This window comes from Rosa chinensis, chromosome 2, assembly GCF_002994745.2.
Source record: "Rosa chinensis cultivar Old Blush chromosome 2, RchiOBHm-V2, whole genome shotgun sequence".
Lineage (NCBI taxonomy): Eukaryota > Viridiplantae > Streptophyta > Magnoliopsida > Rosales > Rosaceae > Rosa > Rosa chinensis.
The window spans coordinates 60,374,977-60,395,877 of record NC_037089.1 but is presented as its reverse complement, the minus strand read 5'-3'; the positions used below and the strand labels follow the sequence as shown (position 1 = coordinate 60,395,877).

At 37.6% G+C, this 20,901-nt stretch overlaps 1 protein-coding gene across 2 annotated transcripts; it reads left to right on the top strand.

The window, feature by feature from the left end:
- Nucleotides 1–13,867: 13,867 nt before the first annotated feature.
- LOC112183301 (ABC transporter C family member 8) lies at nt 13,868–20,047 on the top strand. Of its 2 annotated transcripts, none has more exons than XM_040515187.1 (13): nt 13,868–13,933; nt 14,115–14,191; nt 14,395–16,084; nt 16,171–16,491; nt 16,622–16,708; nt 16,839–17,456; nt 17,558–17,722; nt 17,817–18,111; nt 18,192–18,406; nt 18,510–18,815; nt 18,895–18,958; nt 19,076–19,315; nt 19,653–20,047. In XM_040515187.1, the coding sequence occupies exons 2-13, from the start codon at nt 14,139–14,141 to the stop codon at nt 19,664–19,666; spliced, it is 4,068 nt and encodes a 1,355-aa protein (XP_040371121.1). In that variant the 5' UTR covers nt 13,868–13,933; nt 14,115–14,138; the 3' UTR covers nt 19,667–20,047. The 2 variants fall into 2 exon arrangements, with proteins under 2 accessions (XP_040371121.1, XP_024177409.1); XM_024321641.2 differs by having other exon boundaries at nt 19,648–20,047.
- The last annotated feature ends 854 nt before the right edge of the window (nt 20,048–20,901 follow it).

Sequence of the window (20,901 nt, the reverse complement as noted above, 5' to 3'; positions counted from 1 at the left end):
ACATAACAATAATAAACTGCACAAATAAACTTCAATTGAACACAGTAGCACATAACAATAATAAACTTCACAAATAAACTTCAAATAAACTGCACACAATAGCACATAACAATAATATGTACTTCACACATAGCAAGATAAGAACATTGATATAACAAAACCAGAAGCCAGAACAACAAAAAGCCATAACCCAAAATGGGGTAAGTTCTAAAACTGCAATAGAAGATGTCTAGATAATCAATATACATGGAAACATGGTTAAGTATTCCCATCACATCACCAAATATCTGCGGGTTTCCAGCACCTAGTGCATATATCAATTAAGTAATCATCAGAAGCCTGAAAGACAATCTCTTTTGCTTTATTATGATAAATTGATCATCACTTTCAGTAACCCAAAGCATTCTATAAGTAACTATTGCAATCAAAACCTGTATTCATAGATAAATAATATAGAAATTCCATAAATTAAACAAAATAAATGCTTCATGCATCAATATAAGAATTAAACAAATAAGAACACAATTCATCAGAACCAGCAACGACCCAACTGAAATAAAGGGGCAAATTTTCGAATACCTTTTCAAGAAATGGCGTCGTACTGCCCTGTTCTTCTTGCCCAACAGCCTTGTTAGCACTCAAGCCACCACTATTGTCAGCCATCACAGCTTTGTTCTCTTCTTCTTCTTTCTCCCTTTCACTCTCCGAATTGGAGTCTTCCTTCTCTGAAATCACAATCACGCGGTCCTTCTCCTTCTCCAGCAGCACCTCCTCCTCCTTAAGCTTTTTCATAGCCAACCTCGTCCTCGGCCTCACCATAGCCTCAGCTACCAGCCTCACGATCGTGGCACGCGTCCTTCGAGACGGAGGCGGCAGCGACTATATTTACAGCCGCGAAGCTTTGAGAGTCATGGACATGACTGATATTTCAAGCTGAGTGGTGCTACTACGAAGATTTTGCAATGCGTTTAGGTTTTCTGATTTGGGTTTGGGCGTTTTGTGTTTTGCATTTTGGGATTTCAGGTTTTAGTTTGTGAGGATTATAGCAGTGGCATGAGCGTAAATTGTAACAAAAATTAAGCATTTTAGTCATTTTCTATCAAAATTCGAAGCCAGGCTTGCTTCATTTGGTTTTGGGCCTGGGCTTGTGTCCTTCTTTGTATAAAACAAATTGAAGGTGGGTTTTCTGTGTTTATATCTTTGGTCAGGTGCTACGATGTAATTTTCTATAGTTTTTCCCCATATCAGATTAAATAGGTTGAGATTCTCCTTAAAGAGGTTGTACAATCCATTCGGACATGACCCAGTAGCATAACTCGATCGAAACCCACAAGAAATAAGATAGGTTAAATATGAAAAATTTAAGGGTCCTTGACCCAAAGCACTAAAATAAACTAAAATGATCTCACTTACCCTAGCAACAGATTTTTATTCCCACCAACCCAATTTTTTTTAAAAATGACTATCCTACCCTCAACCTAATTAATTAATAAATTACATTGTGCCACTACTCCTCTCTCTCTCTCTCTCTAGCACGCCGGCACATACTACCTTCTGTTTTTCCACGTCGGTTTTTCAACACCAGTGAGATTCTTGAGAATGATACCGTCAGAGCCGGCGAAGAAGGCGAGGATGTGAGTGATGGTCGAGATCGACCTCCTCGGCGGTCCAGAACGACCTCATCAGCGAGGAAGGCTTCTGCCTCCCCTAGGTCCTTGCCCTCCGGTCTCTCTCTCTCTGCCATGGAAGCTCCGAAGCTGGAGGATAAATTTGATTGGAACTCGCCCAACACGACTCGTCGTAGCGCAAACTCGTCGTTCTCAGTGGTTAAGGTCGACGAACACTGGAATTTGGATGAGGAGTGAGATCTTCGGTCTTCAATGATGCCGAAGATTAGGGACCGTCAGCAACCGCGAAAAACAGAAGAGACGTGGGTGCCTAAATCATTTTTTTTTTGGTAAAATGGGGAAGAAGGAAAAAAAATGAAAAAAATTGTTCTATTAGGGGGCAATAAATGTCTATTGGGGTAATAAACTGACAGGACCCGCCCCGGATTTCACCCTGAAATCCGAAGAGGCCCTGCGGGGCCCACCTTAGAAGAAATTCTACCAAAAATTTGACAGAACTTCCCCTAAAAATGGACAACCCAAAACCTGTAGAAAAACAATTACACTTCTAAATCATCCATCCTTATTCTCCTGGAGCCACTTTGCTCCCTATATCACAACATCTCTCATATCACCAAACAATTCTGAAACTTAAGAATATTAATCTCATAGATTATCAGAGCAATCTAATATACAGGCGAACAAGAGAATAGAAAGCAAGATAAATGACCGATGCTTTTATAATGCGGAAGCTATGACAGCTATGCCTCAACCCCAAGTACGCTCGACCTCAAGCTAAACTGGCCTGCAAACTGGGCATTTAAAACCGAAGGGCCCAGGGGAAAACATTTAAAATCCGTTAGAGTGAGTGGATGAAAAATAAGTAATTTCAAATGAATAAGTAAAACTTAATGCTTTCCAACGACATCTTACACGTCAAAATCCGTCGCCGGATGGAGGAGTTATGGCCGGAAGAAGGTGACGAGGTCGGAGAGGAAGAGAGAATCGGGGAGAGAGAAAGGAGAGGGCTCGGTAAGTTTCCGAAAATGGAAACTTACCACAGTAACTCGTCCTATTTATAGAAACTTACCATGAACAGTAACTTTACCATTTTGCTTATAACTTTTGCATACGAACTCCGATTTTTACGTACCACATATGCACGCGCTCGGTTTAACGTCCTCTACAACTTTCATGAAGGAAATTTTCTCAAATTTTGACCCGAACAAAAAGTCAACTTTTAGGGCCCCCTAAAAGCATTGAAACGACAGTAAAAGTGAAAGTAAAAGTTGTTTACCGTCCAAATGACTAGTAAACCGGTGAATTCGGGTTCGGGACGTCACATAAACATTTCCGGCGACCTATGAGATCTCCGACGACTTTTTTGGGGACCTTCGGCGAGGTTTCAAGAAAAATCAGGTGGGCGGCGGCTAGTAGGCGAGGTTTCTAGAAAAATCACCAGAGCCCGGTCACCGGTGAAGTCTCATATGGTTTCTCTCTCTTCCATTTTTTTTTCTTTCTCTAAGTAACAAAGCGGTGAGGGTAAAATAGTCTAAAAAAAACTTAATGGAGTATTAGGGAAAACTTCTTTAGAGTGTTTTGGGTAAAGAGAAATTAAAAAAACTGAATGGGGTAAGTGGGAAAAAAACCCCTAGAAATAGGGTAAATGGACAAAAACCCAAAATTTAAAAACGTTTACTTGTATGTCAATCTTCTAAGATACTAAATTGACAAATACAAGTTCAGATGACACCAAACCCCATGCTTATTACCCCATTAATTACGTCCACTCGATTCTTAATTCCAAAAATATATGGTAGATGACACAACACGTGTTGCACTGATTTCTCTATCTAAGCGCAATTCCAATATCTTCCCTATAATTTCTGTATTATAGGGATGCAAAAGTTAAAGTTTTAGCCTATTTGTCTTCTCTAACTCGGTAACTCCAACATATTCTCTACTTTACAGTAATATTTAGAATCTCAATAATTCTTTCTTAAAATTTTAGATATTGCTGTAAATGTATGGAATTTTTTTTTCTCTTTCCTCACTAACCCTAAAATTGAGATAGTTATAGAGAATGTGGTGGAGCAAAAGATGCTTATTTTTCTATAAAATAGAGAAAAATTAAAATATGAGGTTGTTGTTAGGGTCGCTCTAAGAACATCTCCGGTGTCCAAGGGGCCAAAGTCATTTTGGGTCTTCACTCTTAAAAATTGATCTCCAACCTACCCCCAATAAATTAAGGGTGCGGCTATTGCCACCCTATCATTTACTTTGTTTACCCTACTTGCTCATTACACCCTACATTTTAATTTCAATTATTAAATTTACTTATCTAACTCATTTCTCTTTCTAGAAATATCCTTATATGACATATCCAATTAAAAAAGATTTTTTTTTTAACGAAAATCTCTCATTTAATTTATACCAATAACAAAACTAAAATATATGAAAGTTTCTCGTAAAATCATAATTTGATTTACTTCCATTTTTTTTCTTTCAATTTCAATGTTCGTCTATTTCAATCTATATAAAAATATTAGTAAGTTAACAACTATGAGCAATGAAGAAAATATTGATTTTTTTTTTCGTGTTTTAATTTTCTACTTTCAGTGCTCATAAAGAATATTGCAAAGATTTTGATGAAATTAACACTAATGGTTTTGTGAATTGAATAACGAATTAACCATGAGGAGAGAACAAAAAGACAAAAATAAAGTAATAAATTCAAATTTGGGTGGAGAAAAAAAAGATTAATGTTATCCAATGAGAAATTAAATAGATTTGTATTTAATTAACTGATTATGTATTTAGTTTTCTTTACAAATTTAGATTTTATAAAATTAGTGTACTTATTAGTCATTTTACATTTGGGTAATATAGTTTTTCAATAATTTAAATATTTATAGAGTGGATTAAGAAAATAGTAGAGTGGCAGTAGCCGCACCCCTAAATTAATCTCATTTTGTGTCTGGGCTCAAAACACGATCTAAAATGGATCAGTTTTGACGCGTTCTTTGGCGGACGCTCTTTGATGGAGCCTGAGTTCCTTACTCTCGCAGAGGATACAGTATTGGGCTGAAGATGATTACACGCGCTGAAAATGCAATGAACAACTTGGGGGACATGTGGAGCCCACTTGTCTGAAGTTCCTGTGACACATTCAAGTGTGGAAAATCCAATGGCCCATATTTGGTTCAATTAACAATCAAGGATCCAGATTAATTCCCTTAAAAACTAAAAAAACTGATTATATAAATTAACGGCCTAGATTAAATTCAACGGCTATTAATGAGGTAAAGGATTTTTACCGAATTTTTTTTAAAAAAATTTCAATTAATGACGAAATATTATATAAAATAATTATTTATGATATATAATTCATAGTATAATTAAATTTTGGGAAAATGATCATTTACCCGATTTTAGGCTAAAAATTGCCCACTTGCTCCACCAACTGTTTTTTAACCCCATTTACCCAAAACACTCTAAGGGATTATTTCCCATTTACCCAATTAATTCTTTTTTCTTTTTTTTTTGAGACTTTTTTGCCCTCTCCTTCTTTCTCACTTAGAGAGAGAAGTCACCTTCCACCTTGCTGTGCTACGGTGACTAGTGGCCGGTGCGGTCTCCGGCGACCAGACTCCGGCGACCGGTGACCGGACTCCGGCGAACGGTGACCAGACTCCGGCGAACGGTGACCGGATTCCAGAATCCGGCTATTATTGCCCCCCAGTAATCATATTACTGCTCCCCAGTAATCATATTATTGCCTCCCAAAAATCATATTATTGACGTCCAGTGAATTGTATGAACTCCCAAAACCAAAATGAATACACTACAGGAACAATTGATCAATTTATAATCATATTACTGCCCCCCAGTAATCATATTATTGCCCCCCAATACAAAGTCCAATGTTTCTACTGCCTCCCAATAGACCACCAAAAATGCACATTTTTGTAGGATTCACAGATAATTTGACTTTAATACACAGAAAACAACATATAACTTATCAAAACACCACACTATAGTGATCCCTGTCCCTCATATCAAAGTCTACTGGGGGCCAATAATGTGTCTACTGCCCCCAGTAGACCATCAAACAAACCCCACAGTTACATTGCAATTCCTTCCTCATTCTACTGGGTTCACAGTGTACAAAAAAAAAAATGCTTCTGGCACCCAGAAATTGCTCTGGGCACCGGATCTGAAGGACAAGGGACGGAGGCACCGGCGCACTATTTGCTGTCTGATTGGCCGGCCGGAACTGTGAAATTGCAGGTGCAAATGGCCGGACCTTGAAGCTCCAGAATCGATTGGATTTGGGACGAGGTTAATGGTGGAGCTCATCGGAGGTGCACGTCGACTGCTTCTCCAGAAGCTTGACGACCTCTTTCGACTGGTCATTGGAGAAAGCTCTGACGCGGATCGACGTCGTCCACGGCGAGGAGGAGAACGACGATCGCACCCGACGTGCCCGGCGAGGAGGAGCAGTTTGTCCCAACGGTTCGGGTCTCTGACAACCCGATGGACCTGGACATGTACAACCAGTGGAGATGCTCCAGTGGCACTGGAAGTTCGACGATCTGATTCGTCAGAAGCCTAGGTCGCCGGAGGCCTGGGTTGAGCATCAGTGAGAGAGAGAGAGAGAGAGAGAGAGAGAGATCGGTGAGGGGGGGAGAGAGAGAGAGAGAGATTAAAAGGAGGGTAATTATGTCAGTAGAAGTTAGATTGGGTAAATGGGGTCAAAAAACTCTTAGTGGAGCAAGTGGGCAATTTTTTGGTTAAAATTGGGTAAGTGGTCACGACCCCTTAAATTTTTATCTAAAATAAATATAGTTCATAGATATACGACTAATGAGTTGGAGATGGATGATCTCAATGAATAGTATTGAGACTTGGGGTGTCAAAATGAAAATGAGATTTTAGTCTAGGTTGGAGATCATGCCCTATTAGCTAACTAAAACAAATCAAAATATTTTATATACTTCAATAAAAGAAAACATATATTTTATACACTTAAATTCAAAGCATTTAGCATGTGCATGTTAGAATAATCTTGGGAAAATAATAAATATTTTGATCACAGTTTTCAGGGGAGACGTTTTCCCTAACCCTAGCTTAATTAATTCCAAACCTTTCTGATATTTCACGCAAAAATACATCTGAGTGTCCTATATTTTAGGGGGTCGTGACCACTTACATAATTTTTGACTAAAAATTGCCCACTTACTCCACTAAGAGTTTTTTACTCCAATTTACCCAATCTAACATCTATTGACAGTATTGCCCTCATTTTAATTAATAAATTACACTCATCTCTCTCTCTCCCCTGCCTCTCTTCGATCAATTCTCTCTCTCCTCCCCCCTCACCGATTTATCTCTCTCTCTCTCTCTCTCTCTCTCTCTCTCTCTCTCAGATCGCCTCCACCTTCTCTTCCAAATCGGCCGGTGAATTGCCATTTCTGACTTCACAAGGTGGCTCGATGTTTTGACCTTGATGTAGGGGCTCTAGTTCGCAGTGAGTCCACACTCCTTGACGATTCTGATGAACAAGTATGAAGACGGCGAGGACAGTAATTGAGAGGTGTAAAATGGCGTCGTAGCCACGGGCTGTGGCGGCGCGGGGGAGTTGATTGAGAAAGTGAGGAGCGAGGGCGTGGTGAATAGTGAGGAGAGGTCGTTGGGTTTGCGAAATTGGGTGAGGAGTTCAAGGCTGGCGAGGCGCTGGTCGTCGGTCTGTCTCAGACTTCAATAACTTCAAGCAGTCGTGAACCAGCGGCGGAGAAGATGGATTTTGTTTTTTTTTTTTTTTTTTTTTGGTAAATTTGGCAGAAGGCTTATAAGGAAATAAGAAAGAAGAATGAAAAAAAAAGTTTTATTGAGTAGTTATACATGTCCATTGTGGGGCAATAATATGATTATTGGGAGGCAATAATATGCATATAAATTGATCAATTGTGCCTGTAGTGTATTCATTTTGGTTTTGGGAGTTTATGCAATTCACTGGAGGGCAATAATATGATTATTGGGGGCAATAATATGATTACTGGGGGGCAATAATATAGTTACTGGGTATTATTAGGGGCCAATAAATTCAGACGCAGGAATCCGGTCACCAGTCAGGTAGCCGGATTCTGGTCATCGGTTGCTGGATTCCGGTCACCGGTGGTAGGATTCTGGTCACCGGTCGCCGGAGTAGGGTCACCAGTCGTCGGAGTCCGCCACCGGAGTCAAGCAAGGTCTCCAATGACTTCTTTCTCTATGTGACAAAGAAGGAGAGGGCAAAATTGTCCCAAAAATAAATAAAAATGAATTAAAAAATACTTAATTGGGTATTAGGGAAATAATCTCTTAGAGTGTTTGGGTAAGTGGGCAATTTTTAGTCTAAAATTGGGTAAATGATTATTTCCCCATATTTGGATGCCCATTAAGAGTCAATCTGACGACAACAAGCAGAATTGGAAATTGTTGAAAAGGATATATAATTGAGCCATGCCAATACCATGCGAAAAGGATGGAGCTGTAAGTTGAAAGAAAATAAAGGGTGTTTTTGTTTTTTTGTTGTTGTTGTTCTTTTTTTCCATGAGGAAAAGAAAAGGTACAAAGAAAAATCTCTAAAACAACCTAATTCATGAAAATCAAAGTTAAAAGCACGTAAGACACTAAGAGGGAGACCATTCCAGCTAGCTATATATGTGTTATAGCATCTTTAGCAATGCTACCTATTTTTGAGTCAAATTTTAGCTAAAGTAGCTAAAAAGTCATTTTGGCTAGCTACTTTAGAAATACGTCTGCATTAGTACTCTCTATTTTAGCTAGTTTTGAATTTATATTATTTTTTAAATGAAGATTAAATGGTTTAAATATATTTATAAATTACATAAAATAACTCAAAATGAATATTTTAAATTATAGAGAGCATCATCTCACTCTCTATATTTAGGAGCGAGATAACTAAAAGTTATAATAGAGAGCCATTTAGAGCATCTTTAGCAGACTCTCTATTTTGGCTCCTTAGCTATTTTGGAGAGCATGTTTAGCTTTTTATCTATTTTAGCAGTTGCACCAGACTCCTAAGTGGCTCTCTATTATAACTTTTAGCTATCTCGCTCATAAATATAGAGAGCGGGATGAAGCTCTCTATAATTTAAAACATTCCTTTTAAGTTATTTTATGTAATTTATAAATACATTTAAACTATTTAATCTTCATTTAAAAAATAATATAAATTCAAAACTAGTTAAAATAGAGAGCATTGCTGCAGATGTAATTCTAGAGTGGCTAGCTAAAATAACCTTTTAGCTACTTTAGCTAAAATTTGACTAAAAAATGGCTAACATTGCTAAAGATGCTCTTAAGAGTCTGGTGCAACTGCTAAAATATATAAAAAGCTAAACATGTTCTCCAAAATAGTTAAGAAGCCAAAATAGAGAGTCTGCTAAAGATGCTCTTATAAACCAAATCCACAAGAGCATTAGCAACAAAGTTCGCCTCACACCAAACGTGCTTGAATTCAATATCCGAGACTTGTGACGCCAAAGTTTTGATATCAAAAACCAGCATATGAAGCTAGCTTCCATGGAACTATGATCTTATTATTAATGCAATTAATCAAGATCTTGGAGTCTCGATCTTCGACTTTGATTTTAGACATGCCATGAATAGCAGCTGCTTGTAGACCTGCTTTGAGTACCAAAGATTTAGCCACAAGGACATTTGAATCACTTAGTCTCTTATAAGAGGCTAGTATAGGAATACCCTGATCGTTTCTAATGATAAACCCTACAGCATCTTGATTATTATTTCGAACAGAGCCATCAAAATGGAGTTTAACAAAATAAGTAGGGGAGGAAGTCACTTAATAAATTTAGTATTAGGAGTTTGAAAATTTCTAACATCAGCAAAATTGGAGTAAGCAAGAAACATATTAGCAGTAGCGAAAGCAACTTGGATGACCTTTTTACAAACATTTCTAAAGATTATTTCTAGTAATCCAAATATGATACCATATAAAAAGAGCCTTAGAGAGTAAAGTAGTTGAATGAGAAGAATTGTTAATAACAATATGATCCAACCAATTTAAGAAAGAGTGTTGCCAATCATAAGGAATAATATGGAGATTAGATAATGCCAAACATCTTTGGAAAAAGAACAATTAAAGAAAAGATGATCGATAGATTCTATATTAGTAGAGCAATTGAGCTGGGTTTTTCTATTCTATACCCAATAGCAACGTCAGTAAAGATTGATTTATGGGGAGAAAACTCTTAATTAGTTTCGTCTTACCTCAATAAGTTAGTGGAGTCCATAATTCTCGATTTTGGGGTAAGAGTCAATAAATCAATTTCATTGAGATGATCGCTTATTGAATAAGATAAGAGTGCTCGTTGGAGATGATTCGCACCTTAATTTCTTAACTGTTGAAAGAATTTCTCTTCCCTAGCTCTAATAAGAATTACTAAAGTTCTTTTATGCACCTACGATGCAAATGACGCAACACTTACAAAATGATCTCAACCCTTGATATTTATATTCAACTTTTTTTTTTAATAAACAAAAAGTGTATTTAATGTAATCCATCCGTCTATTTATGTTGGCGTAAGTGCACGTAAGTGCTCTAAATCCTCCCCATTCTTTTATGGGTTTTTGTCAATTTACACCATTTTTAGAGATTTTTTTCCCACTTACCCCACTAAGTTTTTTAATTCCCTCTTACCCAAAACACTCTAAAGAGGTCTTCTCTAATACCCCATTAAGATTTTTTTTTTGTTTTTATCATTTTTCTAATACCATTTTACCCTCACCTTTGTTACTTAGAGAGAGAGAGAGAGAATGGAAGAGAGAGAAACCATAGGGGACTTCGCCGGATTCCGGTTACCGGTCGCCGGAATCCGGCCAACTTCGCCGGAATCCTGTGAGCGGTCGCCGGAATCCGGCCAATTTTCGCCGGAATCCGGTCACCGGCCGCCGGATTCCGATCACAGGCTACCACCCACCGGAAAGTTTTTTTGCCCCCAATAGACGTCTATTGCCCCCTAATAGACGTCTATTGCCCCCCAATAGACGACTATCAGCCATGTATTGCCCCCCAATAGACGACTATCAACCATGTATTGCCCCCCAATAGACGTCTATTGCCCCCAATAAAGGGGCAATAGACGTCTATCAACCATGTATTGCCCCCCAATAGACGTCTATTAACCATGTATTGTCCTCCCAATAGACGACTATCAGCCATGTATTGCCCCCCAATAGACGTCTATTGGGGGCAATAGACATCTATTAGGGGGCAATAGACACCTCAATAAACGTCTATTGGAGGTTTTTTGCCTCCAATAGACGTCTATCAGCCATGTATTTCTCCCCAATAGACGTTTCGATTACCGAAATAGGAACTAATCTTCCTAAAATTAGACAAACAAAACTTTGATTAAAGAAAAAAAATGAAGAGATTATATCAATTTAAAAACGTCTATTGCCTCCCAATAGACATAGACATTCAAAATTTGTTTTGTCCTTCCTTCTGTCCCATTACTTAAAAAAAAAAAAAAATATTGATTAGGACACCCAAAAAATGATCTGGGCACCCACGCTGCACCTTTCTTTGCCGGTTTTCGCCAGTTAGAGACCTGTTGCCGGTTGCAGGTCATCGATTGTTGTTTTGATCCCAGTCAGTAGATTGAAACCGGAGCACGAAGATGTCTGAATGTTAAATCAGGCCCTCGGTTGCAGATCCGTTGCTGTTGCAGGTTGCAGGCCTCGATTGCTGTTGTGAGGAGACCGGCGAGATGGAGATCAAGACGTGTGTGTTGGATCGTCGGAATCTGCAAGAGGGAGGGAGAGAGAGAGAGAGAGAGAGAGAGAGAGAGAGAGAGAGAGAGAGAGAGAGAGAGAGAGAGAGAGAGAGAGAGAGAGAGAGAGAGAGAGAGCGGAGAGAGACAATGATTCAAATCGGCTTGGCTACCGGAGTCGAAGAAATGACGACGTGAACAGCACCGTTGCTTTTCGATGGATCAGCGCCGGAAAACGCAGTGAATCCTCTACCTCCACGTCTGGATCAAAGCCCGGAAATGCCACCGCCGTGGAAATCCACCGAAGTCGTGCTGGGGGGGGGGAGAGAGAAAGAGAGGCAAGCTCCGGCGAAGGGATGGGAGAGAGAGAGAGATAATGGCAGTGGTTGCAATTTCTTAATTGAGTTTAGGGCACAATGGTCATTTGATGTCAAATTGTGTAGATGAGAATAAAAATCTGTTGTTGGGGCAAGTGGGATAACTTTGCCTCATTTTGGGGCTTTTGGTCAAGGACCCTTCTTTTATTTTAATTAGACAATTAATTAAAAATTAGTTGAATGATTAGCTCAATAATAAATTGACAGCTACAAATCCAGATAACACAACCAATGCTCATTTAAAAAAAAAAAAATAAATAAAAAAAATAAAACACAACCAATGCTCATTAGCCCATTAATTACGTCCACTTGTTTCTAAGTCCCAAAAATATATGGTAGATTACCTCAAAAAAAAAAAAATGGTAGATGGCCACAACACGCGTTGCAGGTACTGATTTTTCTATCTAACAGCAAACTAAAACAAATCAAAATATTTTATATACTTCGATAAGAAAAATACATATTTTCTGTATTTAAATTCAAAGCATTTAGCATTTGCATATTAAATTCAAAGCATTTAGCGTATGCATATTAGAATATTCATATTTACAAATTTTGGGAAAATGATAAATATTTAGATTACAGTTTTCAGGGCAGACGTTTTTATTCCTGACCCTAGCTTAATTTTCCAAACCCATTTGATATTTCACGCACAAAACAAACTAAGCATGGCACCCTAAAAGAGAAAAGGTTCAATATATAGAGTAAGGTAGACGAAGGTTAAGTAAGCTGAGTTAGAAGGGTAGGTGAATATGTGAAAGGTACGTATTACCTGGAATCCTGGATGCAGGGTTGATAATCATTAATAAAATTGGTAAAAGTAACTAATTAAAATCTTAAACACGAAGTTGAGCTAGGGTCCATGCAGTCATGCAGATGTACCAGTTTCATAGATTCAACCACAAGCAAACACGATCGACCTTGCTTGAATGCACGGTTTTCTAGACACCTTCTCTGTTTCCTATATATCTTTAATCTGTAAAGAATTAATGAATGTTTAGTTTTGATATGTTGGGGTGAAATATATAATGTTTCTATTTTGGGTATCTGGGTTAGTTGAAATAGACATTTTTGCTTTTCATCGTTGTGTATGCAAAGTTATGCGTTCTTAGACCATTTTTTGAGTTGATTGATTTGAATGTTTTTCATGATTTTGGTATAAATGTGAAAAGACGGAAATGGGAAACCTATCGATTATCTTCTTGGCTCTGTTTCTTTATCTCTTTTTTGATTTTCATGTTAGTTTTACTTTACATTTTCTACTCATGTTCCATTGGATAAGTGTGGGTTTCATGTGGAAGCTAAGCATTATGTCCACACTTATTAATTGTCTGCCCTGTGTCATGAGTTCTAAATAAGCATTATTTCCACACTTATTCATTGTCATTATTTCCACACTTATTCATTGCCTTCCATGTGTCATGATTCATTTTGACACGGCTAATCTCATATTACTTCGTTTTCAGAACTGAATTCATGATATCGAAAATATATTAGAACTTTGAAAATTAAAAGTTACACCCAGCAAATTTCTTACACCATGCAAAATCATAAAATCTCTAAGTACATTCAACATATTGTTTCCAATAGTATCCTTTCTTTAATAAAACTCGGGAAAACCCAAACACTCGGTAAAACCTAAGAAATGAAGCAATTATAATGAAAAGTGAAATTTGAGTTTAAAGTTTTTACTGAAAGAAAACGATGTTGCTACGTACGTGAACACTGTGAACATCTAGGTACAAATAGCAAACATTATTCAAATTTTAGGATATTTTTATTATTATCTTAATTTACCATGACTTTTAACGTCATTTCTTACAAGGGCATAATTGTCTTTTCATGCAAAATTGATTTGTTGGGTATAGTTAGATATTTGTTTAGTACATTTAGAAAGACCCAAAAAGAAATGCAATTTATGGACATTGCCTTGACAAGGAAAATACTGATAACAAAATATTTAGTACATCTGTATATATAGTAAAAAAAAAAAAAATTAGTATATATAGCAAGTCTACCAAACAAGTTGCTACAACAATGGCTTCATTGAAGAGTTCAGTACTACTTGGTAAGTAACATATGGATTTCTCTCTTTCTTGATCTCAAATATGGTATTATTAACAGTTTGCTGCTCTTATATTATGAGGTAGAATTCAATATTTTTTTTTTTGAAACGGCAGAATTCAATATTTTGGTATGCAAGGATCTGCATCAGTTTGTCTGTTTGCATGTTTTCTCTGTTTGATCATGTCCATATAACTGCATTCCCGGCACTTTTTGCATTTCTTATATTGTTTTCCAACTTCTCAGTACTTTTTAACATGCAGGGAGTACTTTCTCATGGCTGTGCGATGGAGAACTTGAGTTTGGTTCCTACTGCACTCAAAGAACTATCATCAATGCTGTAAATCTGTTCTTCCTCTTCGTTTTTTGCTTTCTTACAATTGTAGCTTCAATAACAAAGCATTATAGTAGCAGCAGTCCAACTATAAGGGGTCACTTTTCTGTAGTTGTTTCAATCTGTTGCTCTCTTGGTAGCTTTGCATCTTTTACTGCTGGTTTATGGGATCTAATAGCCGAAAGTGATGTGGGATCTGATCGTTTCAGAAGCTCGGTGGATTACTTTGTCAGAGGACTAGTTTGGATTTCTTATACAATTTCACTTCTAGTTCAAAGGTCTATATGGATCAAAGTTTTGAATTCTGTTTGGTGGGGGTGCTCCTTTGCATTGGTATCCGCTCTAAACACTGAAATATTGGTAAGAACCCACAACATTGACATTCTTGATGTACTGACATGGCCAGTCAACTTTTTACTTCTCATATGTGCTGTTAGAAACCTCGGTCATTGTTTTTACCAACATACACGAGATCCTAACATCCTATCTGAGCCTCTATTAGCCAAAAGGTTTGCTGGAGAGAACCAGCAATCAGAACTAGACCGAGCTAGTTTCCTAAGCAAATTGACATTTTCTTGGATCAACCCTTTACTCAACTTAGGTTCCTCGAAAACGTTAGCTCTTGAAGACATCCCATCACTGGTTAACGAAGATAAAGCAAATTTAGCATACCAGAAGTTTGCTCGAGCATGGGATTCACTATCTGGGGAGAAGAACTGCAGCAATACCAGGAACCTGGTTCTGAGAGCAATAGCAAACGTTTACATGAAAGAAAATTTATTTATAGCCTTTTGTGCAATCGTCCGAACAATTTCAGTTGTAGTTTCTCCTCTTATAGTGTATGCTTTTATAAATTATTCAAATGTCGAGGAGGAAACTGTCTCCAAAGGCCTCATCATAGTGGGGTGTCTAATTCTTTCCAAGGTGGTTGAATCTTTGAGCCAGAGATATTGGTTCTTTGAGTCTAGGAGGTCTGGAATGAGAATGAGGTCGGCTTTGATGGTGGCAGTTTATCGAAAGCAGCTAAAGCTTTCTACTGTGGGAAGGAGAAGGCACTCAGCTGGAGAGATTGTGAATTACATAGCAGTTGATGCCTATCGAATGGGTGAGTTCCCGTGGTGGTTTCATTCAACATGGAGCCTTGGATTGCAACTATTCCTTGCCATTGGTGTTCTTTTCTGGGTGGTTGGTCTTGGTGCTCTTCCCGGATTAGTACCTCTCATTGCCTGTGGCCTCCTAAATGTGCCATTTGCAAAAGTTCTTCAGAAGTGTCAGTCCCAGTTCATGATAGCTCAGGACGAGAGGCTTAGAGCCACTTCTGAGATCCTAAACAGTATGAAAATCATCAAGTTACAATCATGGGAGGAGAAATTCAAGAACTTGGTTGATTCACTTCGTGAAAGAGAGTTCAAATGGTTGGCTGAGACGCAATTTAAAAAGGCTTATGGACCTCTAGTGTATTGGATGTCACCAACCATAATCACTTCAGTAATCTTTGTAGGATGTATCCTTTTCCAAAGTGTCCCTCTAAATGCAAGTACCATATTTACAGTTCTTGCTTCATTAAGGAGCATGGGAGAACCTGTCAGAATGATACCAGAGGCGCTTTCAGTACTGATTCAAGTCAAGGTCTCTTTTGACCGGCTAAATACATTTTTACTTGATGATGAGGTAAATGATAATGAAATAAAGAAATTACCATCACAAGATTCTGAAGAGAGCTTGAAAATAGATAAAGGCATGTTCAGTTGGTATCCTGAATCATCAATTCCAACTCTGAGAGATTTAAATTTGGAAATCCATAGGAACCAGAAAATTGCAGTTTGTGGACCAGTTGGTGCTGGAAAGTCATCACTTTTATACGCTATACTGGGAGAGATGCCGAAAGTTTCAGGAACTGTGAGTTTGTTTCATTAAGTGAAAAGTTTACATGCCTTTTGCCACTAATTTCAGTTGCTTACTGTCATGTTTCTTGCAAACTGCAGGTTGATGTATTTGGGACCATAGCCTATGTTTCTCAGAATTCTTGGATACAAAGTGGGACAGTTCGTGATAACATTCTCTACGGGAAAACAATGGAGAAGAATAAGTATGAAAAGACCATAGAAGCTTGTGCTTTGGATAAGGACCTTAGTAGTTTTGACCATGGTGATCTTACTGAAATAGGCGAGAGAGGACTTAACTTGAGTGGAGGACAGAAGCAGAGGATTCAGCTGGCGCGAGCTGTTTATAGTGATGCTGATATCTATCTCCTTGATGACCCCTTTAGTGCCGTGGATGCACATACAGCTGCAATTCTATTTCATGTAAGAAAAAATAATTCAAGCATACATTTTTCTGGTGTCACAAATTCAAATTTGAGATGCATTAGAACCATGATTTCTCTAATTGTAGACTGAGTATACTCATTCAACTCATTTTAAATGATTTATGCAGGCTTATGTAATGGCTGCTCTGGCACAGAAAACTGTAATTCTAGTGACTCATCAAGTTGAATTTCTCTCAAAAGTCGATAAGATTTTGGTACATTGTTAACTTACATTCATATTTTATCTGCAACAAAAGAGAAATATTGATTTTAGCATTGAACCAACTGCATGAATATATTGCTTGATAAATAAGCAAAGCATGTCCCTATCACTTCATTTTCCAGGTAATGGAACATGGACAAATTACTGAATCAGGAACCTTTGAGAATCTCTTGACCGCAGGAACAGCGTTTGAGCAACTTGTTAATGCTCACCGAGATGCAGTGACATCAGGTACTTCAAATTATCAAAGTCAGGGAGCATTCAAGAAGGAAGAAATGGTTGTTCCGGAGGAGTCTTTTCGGATTAACCTCACTGAAGATAGCAGTGAAGGGGATATTTCTGTGAAGGGCGTACCTGGGGTGCAACTAATAGAAGAAGAAGAGAAAGAGACCGGTGATGTTGGATGGAAGCCCTTTTGGGATTATATTTTTGTTTCTAAGGGAATAATTTTTCTATGCTTGGCCATAATAGCACAGTCTTGTTTCTTTGGCCTTCAAGCGGCTTCAACTTATTGGCTTGCTATAGCTATTGAAATTCCAAATATAAAAAGTGGAATGCTCATTGGTGTTTATACTGCAGTTTCAACGTTTAGTGCTATCTTTGTTCATCTAAGGTCATACCTTGCAGCCCTTGTTGGATTGAAAGCTTCTAAAGCATTTTTCTCTGGTTTCACTGATGCTATCTTTAAGGCCCCCATGCTTTTCTTTGACTCAACTCCTGTTGGGCGAATTTTAACACGAGTGAGTATACTTGAACTTCAAAGAACACACTTTTCACTTGAATCCAGTTAAGTGTATTTACTACCTTTTAAGCTTTCCTTTGAATGTTTCTATTTTTGCAGGCTTCATCAGATTTAAGTATTTTGGATTTTGACATACCCTTCTCCATTTTCTTTATTGTTGCTGGTGGCATTGAAATGCTGACAACAATTGGAATTATGGCTTCTGTCACATGGCAAGTTCTTATTGTAGCCATTCTCGCCATGGTTGCTGCCAAATATGTTCAGGTGGATTTGAATTTCAGTTTCTTTCTTCTTTAATTTCAGTTCTCTCTTTTTCAACGAACGGGATAGTAAAACCAACTTTTATGATTTGTTCAAGAGCTACTATCTAGCGTCTGCAAGAGAATTGATAAGAATCAATGGAACAACCAAAGCTCCTGTAATGAATTATGCAGCTGAGACATCACTCGGAGTGTTCACTATAAGAGCTTTTAAAATGGTAGACAGGTTCTTTGACAACTACACAAAGCTAGTTGACACTGATGCAAGGCTCTTTTTTCATTCTAATGCAACCATGGAGTGGTTAATAATAAGGACAGAAGCACTTCAGAATTTGACCCTGTTCGCTGCTGCTTTACTCCTCATTTTACTTCCCAAGGGTTATGTTGCTCCAGGTACCTATTTTATCAGTAGTCCAATTTTCACACTAGAGAACTTGAGGCCGTTTAAGGCCTAATTTTGTGGATATGCGCAGGGCTTGTGGGGCTTTCTCTTTCTTATTCTTTGACACTGACCGGAGCACAAATATTTGTGACTCGATGGTATTGCAACTTATCGAATTACATTATATCAGTTGAAAGGATAAAACAGTTCATGCAGATTTCACCGGAGCCTCCAGCAATTGTGGAGGACAAGAGGCCCCCATATTCATGGCCTCAAAAGGGTAGAATAGAGCTTTTTTCACTGAAGGTAAGATATGCTTTAGTCATCCACATGAGCTTCCTGCTGATGGACCACTTATCAATTGATCACTACAAATTCTAATGATTGTTCATTTTGATTGGTTCAATAGTTAAATTACCGTCCAAATGCTCCACTAGTTCTCAAGGGAATTACATGCACATTCAACGAAGGGACTAGAGTAGGGGTTGTGGGAAGGACAGGAAGTGGAAAGACTACACTCATAAGTGCTTTGTTTCGTTTAGTAGATCCAAGCAGTGGTAAAATTATTATAGATGGACTTGACATCTGCTCTATGGGTCTAAAGGATTTAAGAATGAAGCTCAGTATCATCCCTCAAGAACCAACTCTTTTTAGGGGTAGCATCCGAACCAACTTGGATCCTTTAGGCCTTTACTCCGACAATGAAATATGGAGGGTAATTGTGTATTCTGCATAAAATGTCATTGTTCCTTGGCTAGAATTGTAGTTCATTTTGATGTCTTTCTCATTTGTAGGCTCTAGAGAAGTGTCAATTACAGGCAACAGTCAATAGCCTACCCAATTTATTAGATTCATCTGGTAAGTTAATGTTGTTTGCTGTATGCAAAAGAGAAAAATAATGCCGAATTCCTTATTTAAGCACCCAATTTGATAATTTCTAATAGGGTATATAACTAGCTATAATGATTTGAACAGTGAGTGATGAAGGGGAAAATTGGAGCGCCGGGCAGCGCCAGTTGTTTTGCCTTGGAAGAGTGCTTCTCAAGAGGAACAGAATTCTAGTTCTGGATGAGGCTACTGCTTCCATCGACTCTGGAACAGATGCCACTCTACAAAGAATCATCAGGCAGGAATTTTCAGAATGCACTGTGATAACTGTAGCTCATAGAGTTCCAACAGTCATAGACAGTGACAAAGTCATGGTCCTCTCTGATGGTAAGCTTTTATATATTTGAATCTCTAATCAAATTTGAATTAGACAATAGACGTTGAAAATTTCCCCCATGCATGTTTATAATTTCTTCTTCTGTTTGCGAGTGTTTAGAAGAACAAAAAAGAAAACAAATAGCACAGAGGTAAACTAACTGAGGGGTACTACCATTGTAGAAAGTACTTTGGTGCATTCTACCAAGGGCTGTAAATGTAGTGTCTTTAGTTGGTATCAGTTGTTTACGGGTACTGTGGTGCAAGCCAGTTTGGGTATGTAGATGTAAACTATTAAGGCTGTTCCTAATCTGCAGTGTGGCTTTGTTTGTCTATAATCGTAGGAAAGCTGGTGGAGTATGAAGAACCTTCAAAGCTCTTGGATACCAACTCCTACTTCTCCAAACTTGTAGCTGAATATTGGTCAAGCTGCAATACAAAGTTACAAAACTGATGCATAAAATGCAAATAATTGATGCGATGCTGACATTTTGCATAGTGCGGACCAAGATATTAATGCGAGCTTGGGCCTAGAAGAACTGACAGCCTGTTATGAGTTTGGAAATGCTGCAATGCTGAACTGTGGGTTGGATTGAAAGTTTAAACCAAGTATTTTCTTACACGTACTTTTTAGTGTAAACTTTCATTTCTTGTTGTTGTTGCTTTTTTTTTTTTGGACATGAATAATTTTGGTAAACTAATTTACTTTTCCAAACATTCGGATGAAATCCAAAGCTCAAAACATTCTCCACTACGTTTCTCTTCAGTGTTTTTTGTTTTTGGTTATTTTCATTTTTACTACATCTTCACTACTTGCCAATTTTATGGAGTGTTTAAAATGGTAGACTATTTGAGAGTTCTTTGATAGAGATAAGACTGGAGTCAAGAAGGCCTAAAATTCTCACCAATTTAGTTGTAGAAGTCAATCAACTACACAAAAATATATAAGAAGATGAGAAGATGATAACATGTTTGAGTTAAGTTTTGATCAAGGATAGTTATGATGTTTTATGTCTTTAAATGATCACTTTTAACTGTTTGAAAAATAAGGTGAGATCAATTTGATATTTTCAAAACTGGTCGTTCTTCAAAATTTCTCTCAAAAGTTCAAGGATCGTTAACACAAGTCTATTTCTAAAGAAAAATTTCCCCAACAACACATCTGGAGTTGATATAAAGACTTTCCAAAAATATAATTTTTGCGAGATTATTTTGCATAGATTTTGGAATGATGGAGTTGTCATTTAGTTGAAAATTAGAGAGACTGAGATAGCTTGAAATGAGAGATATTCATTTGCGGATAGGTTTTAAAACTGTTAGTGGCATATTTGTAAATACATCATTGAGCTTAACCCAAAATCGTCATTTCACTCCTTTAAGTGGTAACAAAAATTTCCAAGTCAATCCAAACATGTTCAATAACAACAGATCTGGAGCGGATACAGATCAAAACCTGATTCATTTATAGGTCTATCTTACATAGGTTGACAAAAATAAAAAAGTCTTTATATTAAAATATATATATATATATATATATATATATATATAACTATATAAGCTTTGCATAAACCGTAATCACTAAAAACTCGTCAACGAAT

Excerpts from the sequence above, each read along its gene's own strand:
- LOC112183301 (XM_024321641.2), top strand. The coding sequence starts at position 14,139 with ATGGAGAACTTGAGTTTGGTTCCTACTGCACTCAAAGAACTATCATCA. Across the intron at positions 14,192-14,394 it reads AAAGAACTATCATCAATGCT|AAGCTCGGTGGATTACTTTG; the intron begins GTAAATCTGTTC and ends TGATCGTTTCAG. Across the intron at positions 16,085-16,170 it reads TGCCGAAAGTTTCAGGAACT|GTTGATGTATTTGGGACCAT; the intron begins GTGAGTTTGTTT and ends TGCAAACTGCAG.